Here is an 18,569-nt window from a genome sequence, read left to right as displayed (position 1 = left end):
GGCTGGCCTTTTAACCACACATCACACATATCGCTCCGGCGCTGATTGAGTTAAGATCTCTGTAAATAAGGCAGTAGCCTATGTAAACAACAACATGTATCATATCTGCTCTTGATGCAATTCTGCCTGCTGACATCTGTAGAATGTGAATAGAATTCTACTCTTTTGTATTCCTATTCTGTCTTACTCCATTGCATTTTACTTTGGCTTGGTTATATATATATATATATATATATATATATATATATAAATATTTTTTATTTTTTAAATATATGATTATTATGATTTTATTATTATTCATAATTTTTTATCTTTCTTTCTATGATCTTGTCTCCATCTTTTCTTATCTTGTAACCAAGAGGGATGAGAGTAAAGCTGAACCTGGTGTGTTGCTGCAGGTGGGAGAGCTGACGGAAGCACTTCTCGCAGTAGGAGCAGTGGTAGGGTTTGACACCCAGGTGAATGCGGAGGTGCTGAGCCAGGTAGGAGGCGTTGGCGAAGGTCTTGGTGCAGTGAGGACACTTGTGGGCCTTTGCTTCCGTGTGGGTTTTGGAGTGCATCTGCATGTCTGACTTGGAGAAGAAGGTCAACGGACAAACTTTACACCTGTCAAATGCAAAAACACAGAGACAGGCCACGCACACAAGCATACACACACATATACAGACACACAAGCAAACAATAATTAATGTAATGTCCACATACATTATAGTTAGGCAAAGGACATAAACATTGTAAATACAGTCAGATATTAACAGACCGGTCATGTGCTTAATTGACAGCCAAGTTGAAGCATATAACATAAGTAGGCAGACAGCAGCACAATGAAGGGCACAGAAAGAAAATGTCTCTTCCACACTGAGTGGCTGGCTATTATCTCTCTCTCTCTCTCTCACTCACTCACACACTCACACAGACACACACACTACGAGAATAGGAAACACCATTATAAGCCGTCTGCACTAGTGCCAGTAAAGATTTCTTTGTTTGCCAAGAGAAAGAGCAGTTTCTCTAAAACAACAATCTCTCCTACAGTACCTGTACGTTTTGCCTTCTTTGGCTGTGATGGAGACACACTGGTCGTTGCCCGAGGCGAGGATGGGGTAGGGCACCACGAAAAACGGAGAGGTCCCGTTCTCCGCTTTAATCTTCTTGCGGCCCTTAGGGGGGGGTCCCAGGAGTCCGGCGAGGCCCCCGTTGCTCTTAATATGCTCCATGCCAGGGCCACTGGCCAGCCCCGAGAAGAGGTGGGGCGCGGGCCCCCCCCCCAGCCGGCCCTGGCTGCTGGACATGGGATTGTTTGGTGTGATGATGTCTGCCGTGTTGAGGTTACCTGTCCTGGACGCCAGCGCTACGCCTGGAGAGGAGGAAATTACCATAGGAAATAATCACAGTAAGGATTTAAGATATCGAAATGGCTTGACATTAAATATAAACAATAAATAAATAAACACGTAAATAATAAGCAAAATAATAGATTTAACAGCAACTGAAATTATGTGAGAGAAGTATATAATGAACTCATTTATATATAATTCACAAAACACTCAATTATACGCAACAGAGAGTGGTACAAGATTACAACTGTAATACATTAGTAATTCTAGTAGAGGAAAACCATGAACGCTTGTGTGGTAAAGGAACCTCGTACACACTTGCAGATTTTTATCTTATGGAAATGTTTAGTGGGTTTTGAAACTTTTAAAGTGACTGTAAACATTGAAAATAAACGCTGCTTGATTCATTACCGGTATTCATTCTCTCAGAGAAAAGGCAGGAGTAGTTTTCATCCAGTATGTGCGCATCACCTAGATGACAGGATGAAGAGTGGCCTAGAATGTTTTGACAACCACGTACCACTATTGCTGAAATACTGTCACATCGTCAATACCAGGTCCTAGATTGGTTCAAAGTAAAACATTTTTGCAAACCCCTCAAAGTGTGGGTTTGACCGCTTCTGAGGAACCAAATGGAATGGCTCGAGGTGCAAGCATGTATGAGGTGTTACTCTACTTGTACAACGCCAGGTGGCAGTGTTGAGCTGCACAGTGACACCATGTATTTACCTGATAGGTGATTTGTTCTGGAGGGTTGCTCTATGATCTGGCGCAAGTGCCAGTCTTCCCACAATCCTCTAGCTTTTATAGCGGCCTTATCGTCCAGATTCAAGTTTACATCGCCCAGAATACGCCCTGTTTGAGATGTGCACAAAATTCACATTTTCAACAAAACACACATTCTCTCTTTTCCCCCACCCAGTAGACATTACAGTTGATAACAACAATAAGCAACAAGCAATAAGCAACAATGCACAACAAAATATATTTACAGAAGGTAACAATATATCAATGTAATTTTTTATTTATTTTTTTACACCGCAGGATGCAATGGAAGGGGTGGGCAGTAATGAGATGGTACTGATGAATAACGTGAACCACCTCTCCCTCATGAAGGATGGGTACATTTCATGCACATCACTAAAGACAGTGGCTAGACTGGCAGAGGTGACTGAGGACCTGAGGGAAGCCGAGAAGGAGTGGATGTCTGGGGCAAACGATCAGTACCTGCTGTCACTGAGCTGGAGGCCGGGCGGGCGTGCAGTGCGATGTCTGGCTGGGTCAGGCTGTGGGCATGGAGGCCTGGCATCTGCTGGGCTTTGGGAGCAGACATGACGTGTTGGCCACCCTCCGTCTGTGTTGGAGGGCCCAGCAAGGGCTGCTGGGAGGGGATTGTAGTAGGGGACAGGTGCGGAGGTCGTATCTTCTCGGCCATCAGCTGCTCCTTGATTTTATTGATCAAGACTAGGTTATCCAGCTGACAGCGCAGCCAGGAAACAATATTTGTGACAAGAGAACATCCCATCAGTTCAGAGTGTCCTTTGTTTATGCTGCATTGGCTCCCTCTACTGGATGCTACCAAACAATGCACCCCATAACCACCTGGAATGTCTCTGGAGATAACTGCTTTGTATTAGAGTATGTTTGTATTATAGTAACGTTATCCTATGCAAGACCTGAGGCTGTGCATGTTTAAATAAAAGCCCTGCCATTAAAAATAAATACTCCTTAGAAATACAATCCAGAATGTATGCGTCTACATTTTGGGTATGATGATCATACATTTTGTCTTTGAGGATGAAAAATGTAAGATTTTTTTATTAGACCATCGTAAATCAAAATACATGCCTGTCTTGTCTAAAAGAAATCACCTTCAACTATTACATACTGTCAGTACTTGTACCAAAGGCTCAAACAAAACATTTAAATGGGGTGTGCCATATACTGCAATCACATATTGGACCTTTAAAAGGGATAGTACACATTTTTCAGGAGCCTATAGACCGCAACACTTCCGGTATTCTGAAATAATGGGAGAGAGAGCGGGGGGAGAAAATTAATGAATGTGGATGAGCAGTGGTGCGTTATTGAAATCATCGGGGGTTGCACGCACCACGTGCACGCGTGCTCCCGGCGCGTGCGCGCGCTCTTGCGAATGCGCATTTAATGTCCCCTCGCTTGAGCACAGACTAAAGACAGTGCCTAATTGCCTCTACGAATGGAATGTAACACATGTCTTCACAACAAGTTAGGTGTGAATATATCTGAGAACGTATTTAACACACCTGACGACCGGCGCTATTGATATGCAAATAGCGAGTACTTAATTTATCATGGGGTGGCACGGAGTGCAACCCCGTCCCATGAAGAACGCATGCCTGTGGATGAGAGCCCTCAGCCTTGACATTAAGTGGTTGCAGCTACGGCTGTGGGGGTGATGGAGACATGATCCAATAGACTTTTATACGCCCGAGTCTCCTGAACACGGAGAGACCAATCCCAAGTCGATTGGCACTTTCTCGGCCGAGCTATAGTCACTTTCCCGCACCTACTCCCGAACTACGCATGTGCAGATTGCCCACGGAGTCTCTCTGGATTGTCCAGAGATCTAGGTTTATCAATCTGTGCATGCGTAGTTCGGGAGTAGGTGCGGGAAAGTGACTATAGCTCGGCCGAGAAAGTGCCAATCGACTTGGGATTGGTCGCTCCGTGTTCAGGAGACTCAGGCGTATAAAAGTCTATTGGATCATGTCTCCAGCACCCCCACAGCCGTAGCTACAACCACTTAATGTCAAGGCTCTCATCCACATTCATTAATTTTCTCCCCCCGCTCTCTCCTCCATGAGCTCAATGTGCGGAGGAAGTGCAGCGGTCTATTCCTTTCAGAGAGCATTTGCACCCGAGTTTTGGTGTTGAAGATATTGGAAACAGAAAACCTTAGCATTTTGTTAGCAATGCTAGTAGAAGTCAATGAGATCATGAAGCAACAAGGTCACATGCTTCTTGCCCCTTCACACTAGCACACACTAATGCAACATATTAGCATCACTATCAATTGCGGACACTTAAAGGTGCTATAGATACATATTTATGAGTAATTGTCTAAAAAGAAAATACGTAATACATCCACAGAAAGCTGCAGAATAAAAGTATTGCTTTTCCCCAAAAAAAACTTTGATATAAATGTATAATTAAAACAATTTCAGCAGTTCCAAAATCAATGTTGTTGTTTACATGTTGTGTGCATGTATCCCCTCCCTACTTCCCTATGTGAAATACACCCGATTGGATAATTGACATGCTGGTGATCTAGTGGCTGAATGTTAACTATAGCATCTTTAACACATTGAGTGCCACGCCCCTTCCGGGAAGTGACCCCTTCCTTGCCGTCCATTAAACCCATGTAAACGTAGTTGTAGTTTGTAGAGCTAAACCTATATTTTATAGTATAGCTATGGGTCTAATAACGCTGTCGAGTCTCAGTGACTTGCTTCTGGTCAACGTGCAAAAAACAGATTTTTTTTTCATCCGTACATTTCCGTTTTTAATACCGTTTTGAATATGAATATAGTTCGGGTGCTTCTGAGTCATTCCATGGAAAAGACGCGAAAACTGCGTTTTTGTGTAATTCAATAAACACGTTGTAATTTTTCGCCTGATTATCGGATCTTCCTGAAATCAACGCTAGATCATAATTATTATCCTTCCTCGTGCACGCATGCAATGTTGTTTAGACCGGCGCGCCGCTGCCCCCCCCCCCCCCCCCCCCCCCCTCCTCCTGCAACCCAACGGCAAACAACCACACATACAGAGACAGAGACCGTGTCGATCGGGGTAGAAATAAATATCAGATCAACGCAAGCTTTCATATATAATGTCCTTACCTGGTCTCTGATGTAATGCAAAAAAAATTATCCAAATATCTGATCGCCATTCCAGTTATCCACAGCGATCCTGTCTCCGACGTTGTTGGGCATTGCACATTAACGGGCGGGTGGGGTCAGTAGTCAAAACCATCCCTACAAGCGTGTTTTTTGCCGGAGTGTTTAGGACGCGCCCCCACGCCGCAGCTCGGTAGAGACAAGAAACCAACCAGTTTCTAACGGGGTGCAATACTGGCCGAAGGTGTTAAGAGGGCGGTATAAGACCATCTGCCAGCTCAGACACATTCAGTACAGCATGCACAAGGTGCCCCGCTGAATTCTGAATGGCAATAGCGAATAAAAGAAATACAGTGAGAAAAACGTAGATCTACGTTTTCGGCACTCAACGATCGGGCGACAGAAACGTAGTTCTACGTTAACGGCACCGGATGTGTTAAAAAGATTCAATAAAAAATTAAAAGACTATCCCTTTAAACTTTGAAAACATTTGTAATGTTATGCATTTCCCAACTAAATGAGAATGTTAAGACTTACTCACCTGGCTAGGCATAGAGTGTGGTGGTGGAGGCCAAAAATATGGATTATTAAACCGAGGTTCAGCCATCCTGGAATAAAGATACAAGGGTCATAATCAATATTAATATTAAAATAGTGGACATTATTCAGGGAGATATTGATACTGTACTAGTAGTACTTTCCCTCAAAAATATTATATTGATACGTGACGCTGAGCATTGTAATATTTTTCACATTGATTTTTCAAGGCTTTTAATAAACGATCAATGACGCTCTCTTCATCTCGGCTGTTAGAAAGTCTAAAAGGCCTTGAATTTCATATTGTAACTGATCTGTGGCTTATATAGCTATAGTTGATGTTGGCATTGATGATATTATTACAGATTTTACTAATAATATTATTATTATTGCATCTTACAAATAGCCTTTTCCAGTGGTTTGCATTGTTTTCTAGCAATGTGGGGTTGTACCAACACTGACTAGATGTGAAATTCTCATTCAGTCCCATTCCTCTAGTTCAGCGGATACAAGATCCTCCCCCACTAAACGAAGCCATTCAGAATTGACTCGCTATCCTACGTAATAATGCGCTGATCTGCCACCGCCTGCCCACAATCAACTGTGATACGTGTATATGAGCAGCGAGTGGAAATAATGCGGAAGCGGTTTTCGACAGCAGAGACCTTCAGCTGTTCACACATGGGACTGGGGGGAGCTCTCTCTCTCGCCCGCTATCTCTCGCTCTCTCTCGTATCAGCACTCGGCTCGCTGTATCACCGTCAACCTGTTGCAAAATATCATAGCGCAGGGCTGTACACTGCGACGAGATTATCGCAAATTGACCCTTAATTTGGCCTGTGCGAGTGGAAAATAATATTTGGGGGCAACCTTGCGAGTAGTGATTTCAACCCTTCATTCGCATTTCACTCCTAAATGAATCCATACAAATTGGATAAAAAAAATAGTAAAACATTAGCCTACAACCAGGGCTGTACAGTGCGACATAATGTCGCAGTGCTATGAAAAAATCTGTCGGCAATGAATGAATTTACTGCGATAGCCTGTGTGAAAAAAATATTTGCGTGTAACGTGAATCTGGGCCACGCAACTTGGTAGTTGTAGTCTATCGTGCGATTAAATACCATGTCCCCGTCTGGTAGAGTCCATACATCCAACACCAAATCCCATAATTCCTAGCGAACAATCTAATCGAAACTGAATGTTGTATCGCCAAAGAAAATAACTTCCTTTCAATAAGTTTAAGCCGCTAATTTTGCTCTGCAAGAAGAACGGAGCGGATATCAGTCCATTTTATGACAACCACGTCCGATGTGGAGAGATGATAAGAGACCATAGCCGATTAAATTAAGTCGGATCTGGCAGTGATGATTGACGGGGACACACTTCTAACGTTCAGTTCAGCCATGCATTAGGTGAGTCGCCCACTATTAGGACGTTTTTCAATACTTAAATACTGTCTACTTAAATACTGTCTACCGGGGATCAATAAAGTATCAACCTATCTATCTAATAATGAGACAATATGCAAATAAGATAATACTAATAATTGTCACGGTTCCCCGTATATGAAAGTGGCTTGCAACTTACTGCTGGTAAAATCACTGTTTATTTCTCGTTTTGCATAGTATTACATTCCTCTTCTATAAAGTCCCACCGTAAGAGCTATGGCCTCATACAGGTCCATTAAACCTTTTTGATTAGTCTTTCCTTCGAGCTAAGTTGAACTGAACATTTCACTGTCAAAAGCGCAAACTTAAACAAGGTTGCGTCGCAACACGGTTTTCAAAATAAAGGTCACATATACACATACCGTAGTAGGCCTCTCAATTCTTATAAAAAAAAAGTCCCGGATATACATAAACATTAATTGGCATAGATCTCTATAAACGGCCCAACACATTGATCACTTTAGGCACACACTGAAACCAGTAACATCACAAATATGAAGCGGGTAATTACCCATACAAATAATAAACCTTTCATGGGGTTATTTACAATAATAATAATTCATTTTATTTATAAAGCACTTTTCATTGTGAAACAATGGTATGCAGAGTTTCTTGTCCTCATGATTAAAGCAATGGTATGTGTGTGTGTGTTGTGGTGATCTCATTCAAGGAGCACTACAAGCGCGCGCACACAGACACACACAGTTTGTTGTTTTTGTTCTATTAGTGATTTACACACTTTCTCAGTTGGTTCATTATAAAAGATACAAACCTGAAAACAAACGCACTTAAATGTTAAATAAAAGGACCACAGTAATGAGGCAGGAGGAACATATTTTTTTGCACTATAATGGTAAAATTGTTATTTAAAAATGTGCCCCTAAAAAATATGTAAATTTCTCATTTAGGGGCAAGTGTGCCCCTAGTGAAAAAGCTTAGCGTACAGCCCTGAAGCGCATGCTCCCACGCGCACGCCCGTATTCCGATCCGTGCAATAATATTCACAGGATATTATATTGTCATTTGAAACAAGTTACCAATGCATTGTCCCGTGGGATTATGCCCCCCGCGGCTAAATTAATTAGTCCCTCTCTATTTCTCTCTCTCTCTCTCCCCCAAAGGTATATGCCAGTGCAGGTGGGTGACTGTCACTCAAAGCGCATTGCGAGTATGGGCGGAGCCCAGCCAAAAACAGCTTGGAATCTGGAAGGGCAGAAAGTGGTCCACCAAAGTACTTGATTAAAAATACATAATGAATTTTATTGAAAGAAACCTTACAGATGTGTTCCATAGACTCACAAGAATTGTGTAAAATTGCCCAAATAGTGAAAGAAATAGATAAATAGTTCCCCTTTAACACATTGACCGCCAGAGCAGGGGGCGCTAATACCCCATTCATTGCCAGGTCTTTTTTCAATGGATATAGTTTTAGACTGTGGCATTTGCGAGTGCTTAAAATGTATCTTATATTATATCTATCGGTCTAATAACGCCGTCAGGTCTCAGTGAGCTGCTTCTAGTCAACATTGTCGAGACATTGTTTTTTCATTCGTAGATTTCCGTTTTATACCGTTTTGAATAGAGTATGGTTTGGGTGTTTTTCAGTAATTCCAGGAAAAGGCGAGAAAAATGCATTTTACTGTAATCCAGTCATCACGTAATTTTTCTGCTGATTATCTAATCATTCTGAAATCAACGCTAGATTATCACTATTATGTCTCCTCGTCCATACATGAAATTACTGTCGTAGCGGGGCGCCCCCCCCCCCCCCCCCCCCCCATCCCCACCGCAGCCAACGGTAATAAGCACATACATAATAAATGTCAGATCAACTATCAAATTCATATATGATGTTCTTACCTTGTATCTGATGTAATGCAAAAGAGATAATCCAAATATCTTATCGCAATTCCAAATAATGCTTGTGGAGGTCCGCACCACACTACCGACCGTTTCACAATGACGGGCGGGTGGAGTTACTGATGCCATCGTTGTATAGAAGTGGCTCGCCTGAATATTTAAACCTGGCTCAGATCGCCTCCTAAAAGACACAGGGCTTATCAAAATAAATGGTTTGGTTCCGGTTGCCGACCGACCCTGCAGATTTTTTTTTACAATAAAGTTTGATAAAAATCTTAGTCAAACCTTTAGTATTATGGATATTAAACATGCTGGCAGAGTACATGCATCCATGTTGTCGTGAACATTTTTATTAAATAAAGAAATTCCCTATCCATAGTTGCCGTGGGAAATTTTTTTTATTAAAAATTAAATTAAATAAATTCCCTACCTACCCATGGCCTTAACTGACAACCAACAGGAACCAAACAATTTATTTTGTTAGGCCCAAGCCCATTTTCCATGAGATGGAATAGCCCCGCCTGGCAGTAGAGGGCGGTGTTGACCGTCTGCTAGCTCAGACAGGGTCTGAAGACTATACCAGAGGCTGCGGCTATGAATTATGAATAGATATAACGAATAAACGATCCCAAAAACGAGTAAACTCGTTGTTGGCACTATTCGATTGGCGGTCAATAACGAGTTAACTTGTTTATGGCGCAGAATGTGTTAACAGTAACAATAAATTAACAATATTATTGTATTGTGGTGCAAGTATGATCTGGTAAAGTTTCCATAAAAACACAGGGTCACTGTCTAATGTACTCATTAAAAGAACACGCCAACATTTTGGGAAATTAGCGTACCGTCTTCTCCAGAGAAAGACAAGAAGATAGATACCAGTTTCCTCTCTGTGCGTTCAGTAGAAAGCTATCTGGCTGCATGTTAGCCTAGCTTAGCACAATGAATGGAAGCGGACATGACCGGTTAGCCTTCGGGAGAGGTGTTAGTTGGACAATGCCTAGGCTAACCGGTCTTGTCCGCTTCCATTCATTGTGCTAAGCTAAGCTAACATGCAGCCAGATAGCTTTCTACTGAAAGCACAGAGGAAACTGGTATCTATCTTCTTGTATCTCTCTGGAGAAGACGGTACAAGTAATTTCCCAAAATGTTGGCATATTCCTTTAACAAGAACTAATCTGTCCAGACCCACAGCACAACTATGTGTGTATAGGCTTTCGTGTTGCGCCTACATGACCTGTGTGCAAAACATCCACGTATGAGCGAGGAGATAACAATTAGCCACAAATAGCCCAAAAACAACATCGATTTAGTGGGAAAACAAATTGGGTCAAATTTGTCTGGCATCATTAGAATTGCATGCAGCAGCTGACTGCTTGATGGGATAATGTATGATGTGTTCCAGAATCCAGTCTGAATTTTGAATAAGACATGCTGCATTGCCTCTCTTGTCGTTGTACAAGAGAAATGTCTGTTTCCATGCGAGTGCACCGTTGCATAAGAATTTCCCTTAAAGGGGCACTTCACAAAAAAAAAAAAAAAGGCAGATTTATTTACATTTACATTTAGTCATTTAGCTGACGCTTTTAACCAAAGCAAAGTTTTGTATGACAAGTCAGCAGGAAGGGTACAACTCTATCAGCTGAGTAACAATGTTCATCAAAGTGTTCAGACTTGAGTGCTACAGTGTTGAGTGTATGTTAGTAGGAAGGGTGCATGACAGTTAGTAAGAAGGTTAGTATATATATATTTATTTTTTTAATCATTTCAGATATTGATTGAAGAAGTGTGTCTTTAGTCGACCGCGAAAGATTGGTCGGGTTTTGGCTGTCCCAACTGTGGTGGAAAGTTCGTTCCACCATTGTGGGGCAAGGACCGAGAATAGGCGGCTTCTCTTTGATGACCCTCCCTGCATTTATTTTGCACATAATCTCACATGTCCTAAAGCTCTAAACAGTTTTGCATACATACATTTTGTTTGACAGTAAATTCGAGTAAATTAGTTTTAGCTCAATGAAATGATAAGGTAGCAGTCCATATGAGACAAGGTATTGCTATTTTTCATCTACATCATGGCATGGTGTTGTAATTAACACAACACAAGGATTCAATGTCCCCGATGACATCACTGGTGGGCATATTCAAACTAATTTACTCTCAATAACTGTCAAACTAAATGAATGTGTGCAACGCCGTTTAAAGTTTTTGGATGTGTGTGAGTTTATGTGCAATATAAATCTGCATTGTATTTTGGTGAAGTGCCCCTTTAGGAGACAGACTCTTCTCTTCTCCGTCCCGTCTGTGACTGGTGTACGGACCCACCCGAGAAGTAGAGCCAACTCGCATTTATACAGGCAGCTACCTTGACCTGGTGGGAGTTGCCCATGTCTGATGTGAAACAAAAACAAAAAAAAGAAACAGACTCTCACACCATGACAACAGCTAGATAAGGAACCCTTGAAAACTTAATCAGAGAAAACAGAAATGTTTTAACCATTGAGGCTCAGATATAGACTCTCCTACAGGCGCAGACAAGTCTTCTTGTAGGAAACGGACACACAGATACTAACTTTACATCAGAAAACTCTGTCAACAACACATCCCGTCTCATTGGCTGAGAGGTCAGTAATCAATCTAAGTGTATATGACATGGAGTGACTATTATAACAATACTATTGAGTCCCTGTATTACATTGATTTGTAAGTGACTGCAGTAGTAGAGGCAGTGGAACCGATAGGCCTGCTGAGCAACTGCTTTTGGAACATTACAAAGATCAAAACTGTAGCTACTAGCTAGCTTTATGCCACAAATCAATACGGAATCTAGAAAAGAGAATCTAGTGTGAAAACCGATTGCGTAAAATCTTCCCGGCATCATTAGAATTATATGCGGCAGGTGAATGCTTGATGATGTGATAATGTGAGATATTGCGTGTTCCACCCCGTATTGTACAAGAGAAAGGTCGGTTTCCATGCAAACTGAATCTAAAGACCATCCTCCTCACAGCTTGATCAGCATTGCCCACATTAGGGGAAGTGCTTAAGAGTCACTGTGGAGAGTGAAGTCAAAAAGAAGAATTAGGAATTAAGAAGACAGACGTACAGTAAGCAAGAAAGTAAGTAAGTAAATCAGAAAAGAGTCCACTCAGGGCTAGGGGCGATAATCATACAACCTAAAGTCCACACGTTCTCATCAGAAAAAGTACTGTACCTAAGGACCACGTCAAATAATGTAAAGGACCTACATATTTCTGTAGCGCTATGTATGTTTGTACGTATCAGTCGGCCTATTTGTTTTTTGCAAACGTCAATGTTATGCACTAATTAAGGAGACAATTAATGACAACCGTGGTCAAAGAGCTGTGCCAGATTTTCTCTAAGACTCTGAACGCGTAAACAGTTTACATTGTTTGAATATATAATGTATGTACTTATTTGTAATACGTATTACGTACACATTGTACATTTCTAATACAATACGTAAATATATTACTTACGGCTATAATATAACGGAGAATGGGTTAAGATTACATATCATAATAGGCCTATATTTTGCATTTGGACAGTATTGATATTATAGCCTTTATCACAGTGTATTTGTTTAAAAAATAATAATAATAATTTATGAGTACAAGAGCTCGATAGGAAAGGCTGTTTCTTGCCATGGGTCTCAACGGTGCAATATTATACATTCAGTGATATTCATATTGTGCAACACGTAAACTATTTTTTCACAACACATTGCATAAGGCTAGCAGCCTACACCCTGAATTTCTACCAGTGTATCATTTCTAGCGGTGTATTGCCAAGCCCTACTCAGGGGCCCCCGTTCTCACTTTAAACCACACTGAGGCACCATGAACATTTCCTATACGAGACAGACTCTCAACTGAACTACTTATCAGAGAAAAACAGAAATGTTTTAAACATCGAAACTCAGATCCTATCTCACGTTATCGGACTCCTCCTACATCCTATTAGCCCAGACAAATCGTCTTGTAGGAAACGGACACGCACATACTATATAGACTTACATCAGAAAACTCTGTCGACAACACATCCAGTCTCATTGGCTGAGAGGTCAGTAATCAATCTAAGTGTATATGACATGGAGTGACTATTATAACAATACCGTTCAATGGAGTCCCTGTATTACATTGATTTGTAAGTGACTGCAGTAGTAGAGACAGTGGAACAGATAGGCCTGCTGAGCAGTTTTGGCATTTCTGTGACTGCTGCTGCTTTTGGAACATTAAACTGTAGCTAGCTTTACAACTCAATCTGGAATCTAGAAAATAGAATAGGTTACTTGTATTTTCATAGGAAATAATAAAAACACAATGCTTAATCAAAAATGTGTTTTCTCACACAAGCTCTCTTTTGACACGCAGACAGAAACCTCAGAGAAGGTTGTCTGCTCATAAAGCTGGTGGAGGTCTTTTCCCCCTTTCCGTAGATTCTCTTTTAAAACCTTATGAACGTCTTTATACCGACTTTTTGCATTGCGTGCTTTGGCACAAGTTCACCATTCCGAAGTCTGTTTGACTTTAGCAGAAGCATAGCACAGTCCACATCCACGAGCCAAGAGAAACAAAAACGATATGTCCAAAGTGTATGAACCTAAACCCCACCAAATATTTCCCTAATGGTGCCAGTGGGTGTCGATTTCACTTCCTGGAGGCATTGTGGAGAAGAGGAAGGCAGGAGAGTTGACTGTCTCCAATAATGACAACTTTGTCCTATTATTATTATATTATTTGACAGATTTCAGTGAAAGCAACAGCTTTTTGGCATAAAGTTATTTCAAAGTAAACATGATATATTCAAGATGAAAAAACAAATGTCTGTGCATTCATTCCCTCTGCTCAGGGTCTCCTCTCTCATTGTATGTACAGTAGGTCATCGACATACACTCTGCTCGTTACACCGTGTCATATCAGGCAGGGCTGGGCAATTAATCACATTTTATTTTCAATTACAATTTTGGCTTCCAACGATTATGATAACTAAATAATGGACTTTTAGCCAGACCATGTTTTTGTTTTATTTTAATTGTAAAAAATGTATTTGAAATTATATTTTAATTTCAAACCTTTATTTCAACTTGTGAGAGAATGACGTTACTCTCGTTTACAGCGACGACGAGCTTACAAAACAAGACAGTTTTCAGTAGATTCATACATGTAGGCACAACAAATATTTAAAGTTCAAGAAAATCCACTGTTAAAAAAAACATGTTTCCAAAGGCAATGATAATAATAATGTTTTATTTGATCTCAATATTGACCAAAATAATCATGAGCAGCCCTAATATCAAGGGACAGATCAAGTGGTAAACTTGAAGATTACTTCATTTCTTATCTGGTATTTGGATAGTAGGACAAGTGCAACCAATGCCTGAATATTCTTATTCAAGATACAGTGTATCCTTAAACACTGTATAAGGCATGTAATGGAAATATTATCATGTCATTATAGATCTGTGTTGAAATACATTCTATCATACATATTCGATAGCCTTGACTAGTTTAATATAGGTCAACTAGCAGAGCTCAAAGACACTATAGGCGACAGTCTGGCTGATGTTCTTAAAACAACCTCAAGGGCAGACATTTCCAAGTAAATCACATCTTGTTCTTTTCTTGTTTAATCTAGACTCCAGTCTTGTCTCAGGGACGACAAACCCTTAGACCTATCTTCTGTTTTTATTTTCTCTTCCATGTTAAATCTATGTTTACCTGTTTGGTCATCTTAATGTACGTCATGTCATGTTCAGTGATGCATTTAATTGTACGTCTGACCAAGGTTCCGTCTCATTTCCTGGTCAGACGCTTGTGTACACTTGGTCTCCGATTAGTAACTGAGCACTTTCACTGTGATCACAGAGAATAAATCGTTCATTTTTTACAGCTCGACTCAATCAGAATTACTCAGCTCATCGTTTCTTCTCTCAAGAGTAATTTCCACAACAGGCATTAATTCAACTTCGATATTCACTAGGAAACAGTCCCTTAATTGTACACCTTAATTGTAACTCCTTAAAATAACCATATTAATCAAATAAGAATTACGTTCAATTGAGAAAGAAATTAAGTAGAGTTGTGCATGGAATAAGTCTAATTATAAACCTTGAATTCTACCCTTAAAAACAACATACACCCCCTTAATTTAAATTAAACTGCTTAATCTGACCTGAATTACTGATTGAGGTGACTGAAGGCCTATTCAAATTCTTATTAAGGGGTGTGTGTTAAGGTAATTCAGGCATTTTAGGCGTTTTTAAGGGATGATTCCCTATAGGTACTGTGACAAAGGAAAGTGTAGGTGCTGCAACCTCTATGCTGCTTAAATGAAAACAAAGTATTCTATAAAGGTGCCAGTCGTACGTTTCCAGTAGTTATGAGTCTATTAAGGAAAAAATAAATAAAACAATAGTCTCAAATGAAACATCCGACATCTCTAGTAAATATCTAATCAAGACAAAAATAGAAATGTTTTGATTAATGACAAACAACCACGTTTTCCATTGAAGGAATTAGACATATATACATTTGTTTTTACTATGAAGAAGATAGAGAGCGCACTGAACTAAGTTAGGGTTAACTTTTCCTTTATTCTATTGGGGTGCATGTATTATTTCCGACAATTAACATCATCATCACACGGGCATGGACATAATATCAACATCTAGTAGTCTAATTGGGAGCATCTTTGCTACAGAGAGACGACAGCTCACTCCTCAGCGCCACGGTCCCCAGCCTCTCCCACATTCTCAGACAGTTTATTAAAAAATTTCAGACAAAAGGAAAACAAAAATGGCAGCCTGTCTTATTTTTATAAGGACGGGACGCCATATTCTGCAGATCCGAAATTATAGGGACATAATTCGCCTGATATATTCAAATGGTCGGGGTGCATCCAGATTTGCCATCCGTTTATTTGCATTAAGAGTAGCCTACGAATGATTGTTTACTTTGATTTGCAGGTTTGAATAGCCCGGCTCGAGGAAGAAAAAAAAACCTAGACACTTCCTACAACAATCACCATGCCTTGCAAAAATGCAGTGCGTACAACTGCAGCCGCGATCCGAGTCCCACGTTTAATGATCGGGGATGCATTTCGTGGCGCATAATGTAAAATAATGTGTTGCACCATATGACGAAATGGTGTCTCTTTCAAACATGCACTAGCCTAGTAATAGTATTTTTTGAATAAGAACTTTTTACGACTCGAATAGAAACGATAAAGAAACGATAGGACATCCGTGCATTTTAGAAATGTGTAAAGGGAAGAAAAGAATTGTATCGGGTAGCCTACATACCTGAACCTTCGATAGAAGATATATTTTTATAAATGGTTAGATTGTTCTTTCTGGTTGCTTTCTGTCGGAGTTCAGACCTTCCGGGTCGCCTACTGTTCACTTCTGGGTGCTGCAAGCAAATAATGGTTCAATACAACAGTATCTGAACTGAGACAATTTAACCCATTTTATGGTTTCAAAGTACAAAAATGCATCATTGTAGCCTATATAATAATGTAGATTTCTCTACTGAAATACACGAGAATAACAAGTCCATTACAGTCGTTATTACAGTACCACCAGTGATCTGCCTAAGATATTATGTGATTAGAAGGTTAAATTTAAGATTATAAATTATGTTCATGAATATTATTATAACGCTAAAAACACATAGCCTCCTTATGATTTCACATATATCACAGAGTTAATTGGTTAAATATTGCAGTATTCATAATGCCTGGGCTACATATAATGGTAGGCTATGAAATAATAACTTGACATGTTTTCACCATTCACCTCTTACCATGCTATTCTATAAAGCATTATGCCTCTTCCAAGACATGACTGACATATCCATCTATCTAATCTAATCCGAGCAGCTTTCACTAATATGATCTATGCTTACTTCAGCAGAAGGTGGCAGCAGCACTGTGTGGACAAATTGGGTGATCTTTAGAGATAGTGTTAAGATGTTAGATCTGGTGAAAAAATTTGGAGGAAATAAACAGAACCTACAACTTCCCAAGATACATCAGTAACTGTTATACATGGAAAACGTTTCTACCTTCTTTCAGTTAAATTACTATGTGTGTTACCTTGTTTAAATTAGGCTACTATCTGGGTTACATTGTTTCAGTTAGTCTATCTGTGTTACCTTGTTTCAGTTAGGCTATATCTGTGTTACCTTGTTTCAGTTAGGCTATTTGGGTTACATTGTTTCAGTTAGGCTATATCTGGGTTACATTGTTTCAGTTAGGCTATTTGGGTTACCTTGTTTCAGTTAGGCTACTATCTGTGTTACCTTGTTTCAGTTAGTCTATCTGTGTTACCTTGTTTCAGTTAGGCTACTATCTGTGTTACCTTGTTTCAGTTAAGCTACTATTTGGATTGAAAACTTTATTAACAGATTGCAGAATGGGTACAATACAGTAGGCCTACAGCTCAATACAAACAACTGCTAAAAGGATGCAGACCAGAAAAAGACTTTCGTCTTGTTTACATAAGGGTCCTCCATTTTCAATTCATCAAGACATTTATGACATACCAGACATACAAATATATGGTACTGTGTAAGAAAGAGAGAACATTATAAAAAAAATTTAAAACCGAAGGGGAAGAAACTGTACATTAGAGGGGGATGGGTTTCAGTTAGGCTACTTCCTCAGTCGGAACCCACATCAGCGAGGACCTCACCTCGGCTCACAACACCCAACAGATAATAAAATAAAAAAAACACTCTTTTTTGAAACTGTGATCCCCCACCCCTCTTTTGCTTTTGTGTCAGGCAGACACTCTGACCTGACTGCTGCTGTGACCTGTGACCTCACTGTCACCCAGGCAGACACTCTGACCTGACTGCTGCTGTGACCTCACTGTCACCCAGGCAGACACTCTGACCTGACTGCTGCTGTGACCTCACTGTCACCCAGGCAGACACTCTGACCTGACTGCTGCTGTGACCTCACTGTCACCCAGGCAGACACTCTGACCTGACTTGTCACCCAGGCAGACACTCTGACCTGACTGCTGCTGTGACCTCACTGTCACCCAGGCAGACACTCTGACCTGACTGCTGCTGTGACCTCACTGTCACCCAGGCAGAGACTCTGACCTGACTGCTGCTGTGACCTCATGGTCACCCAGGCAGACACTCTGACCTGACTGCTGCTGTGACCTCACTGTCACCCAGGCAGACACTCTGACCTGACTGCTGCTGTGACCTCACTGTCACCCAGGCAGACACTCTGACCTGACTGCTGCTGTGACCTCATGGTCACCCAGGCAGACACTCTGACCCGACTGCTGCTGTGACCTCACTGTCACCCAGGCAGACACTCTGACCTGACTGCTGCTGTGACCTCACTGTCACCCAGGCAGACACTCTGACCTGACTGCTGCTGTGACCTCACTGTCACCCAGGCAGACACTCTGACCTGACTGCTGCTGTGACCTCACTGTCACCCAGGCAGACACTCTGACCTGA

General features: G+C 40.9%; 1 protein-coding gene across 7 annotated transcripts in view; it reads right to left on the bottom strand.

Moving 5' to 3' along the window:
* Positions 1-16,484, bottom strand: part of znf362a (zinc finger protein 362a) — a 29,568-nt gene extending 13,084 nt beyond the window's left edge. Inside the window, exons 1-7 of one of the 7 annotated variants that reach the window (XM_084316271.1) lie at positions 16,388-16,484; positions 5,760-5,826; positions 2,565-2,814; positions 2,067-2,192; positions 1,749-1,808; positions 1,039-1,357; positions 382-606 (exon numbers count right to left, since the gene is read on the bottom strand). In XM_084316271.1, coding sequence (XP_084172397.1) covers positions 382-606; positions 1,039-1,357; positions 1,749-1,808; positions 2,067-2,192; positions 2,565-2,814; positions 5,760-5,825 — 1,046 coding nt within the window. In that variant the 5' untranslated portion in view covers position 5,826; positions 16,388-16,484. Of the gene's footprint in view, positions 1-381; positions 607-1,038; positions 1,358-1,748; positions 1,809-2,066; positions 2,193-2,564; positions 2,815-5,755; positions 5,827-16,387 lie in introns of all 7 variants that reach the window. The other 6 variants (XM_084316272.1, XM_084316273.1, XM_084316276.1 and 3 more) reach the window with 6 other exon arrangements.
* Positions 16,485-18,569: the final 2,085 nt, after the last annotated feature.

The sequence above is a fragment of the Notolepis coatsorum genome (genome assembly GCF_963971535.1).
Source record: "Notolepis coatsorum genome assembly, chromosome: 6".
Lineage (NCBI taxonomy): Eukaryota > Metazoa > Chordata > Actinopteri > Aulopiformes > Paralepididae > Notolepis > Notolepis coatsorum.
This window is presented reverse-complemented; position numbering and strand designations above follow the sequence as displayed.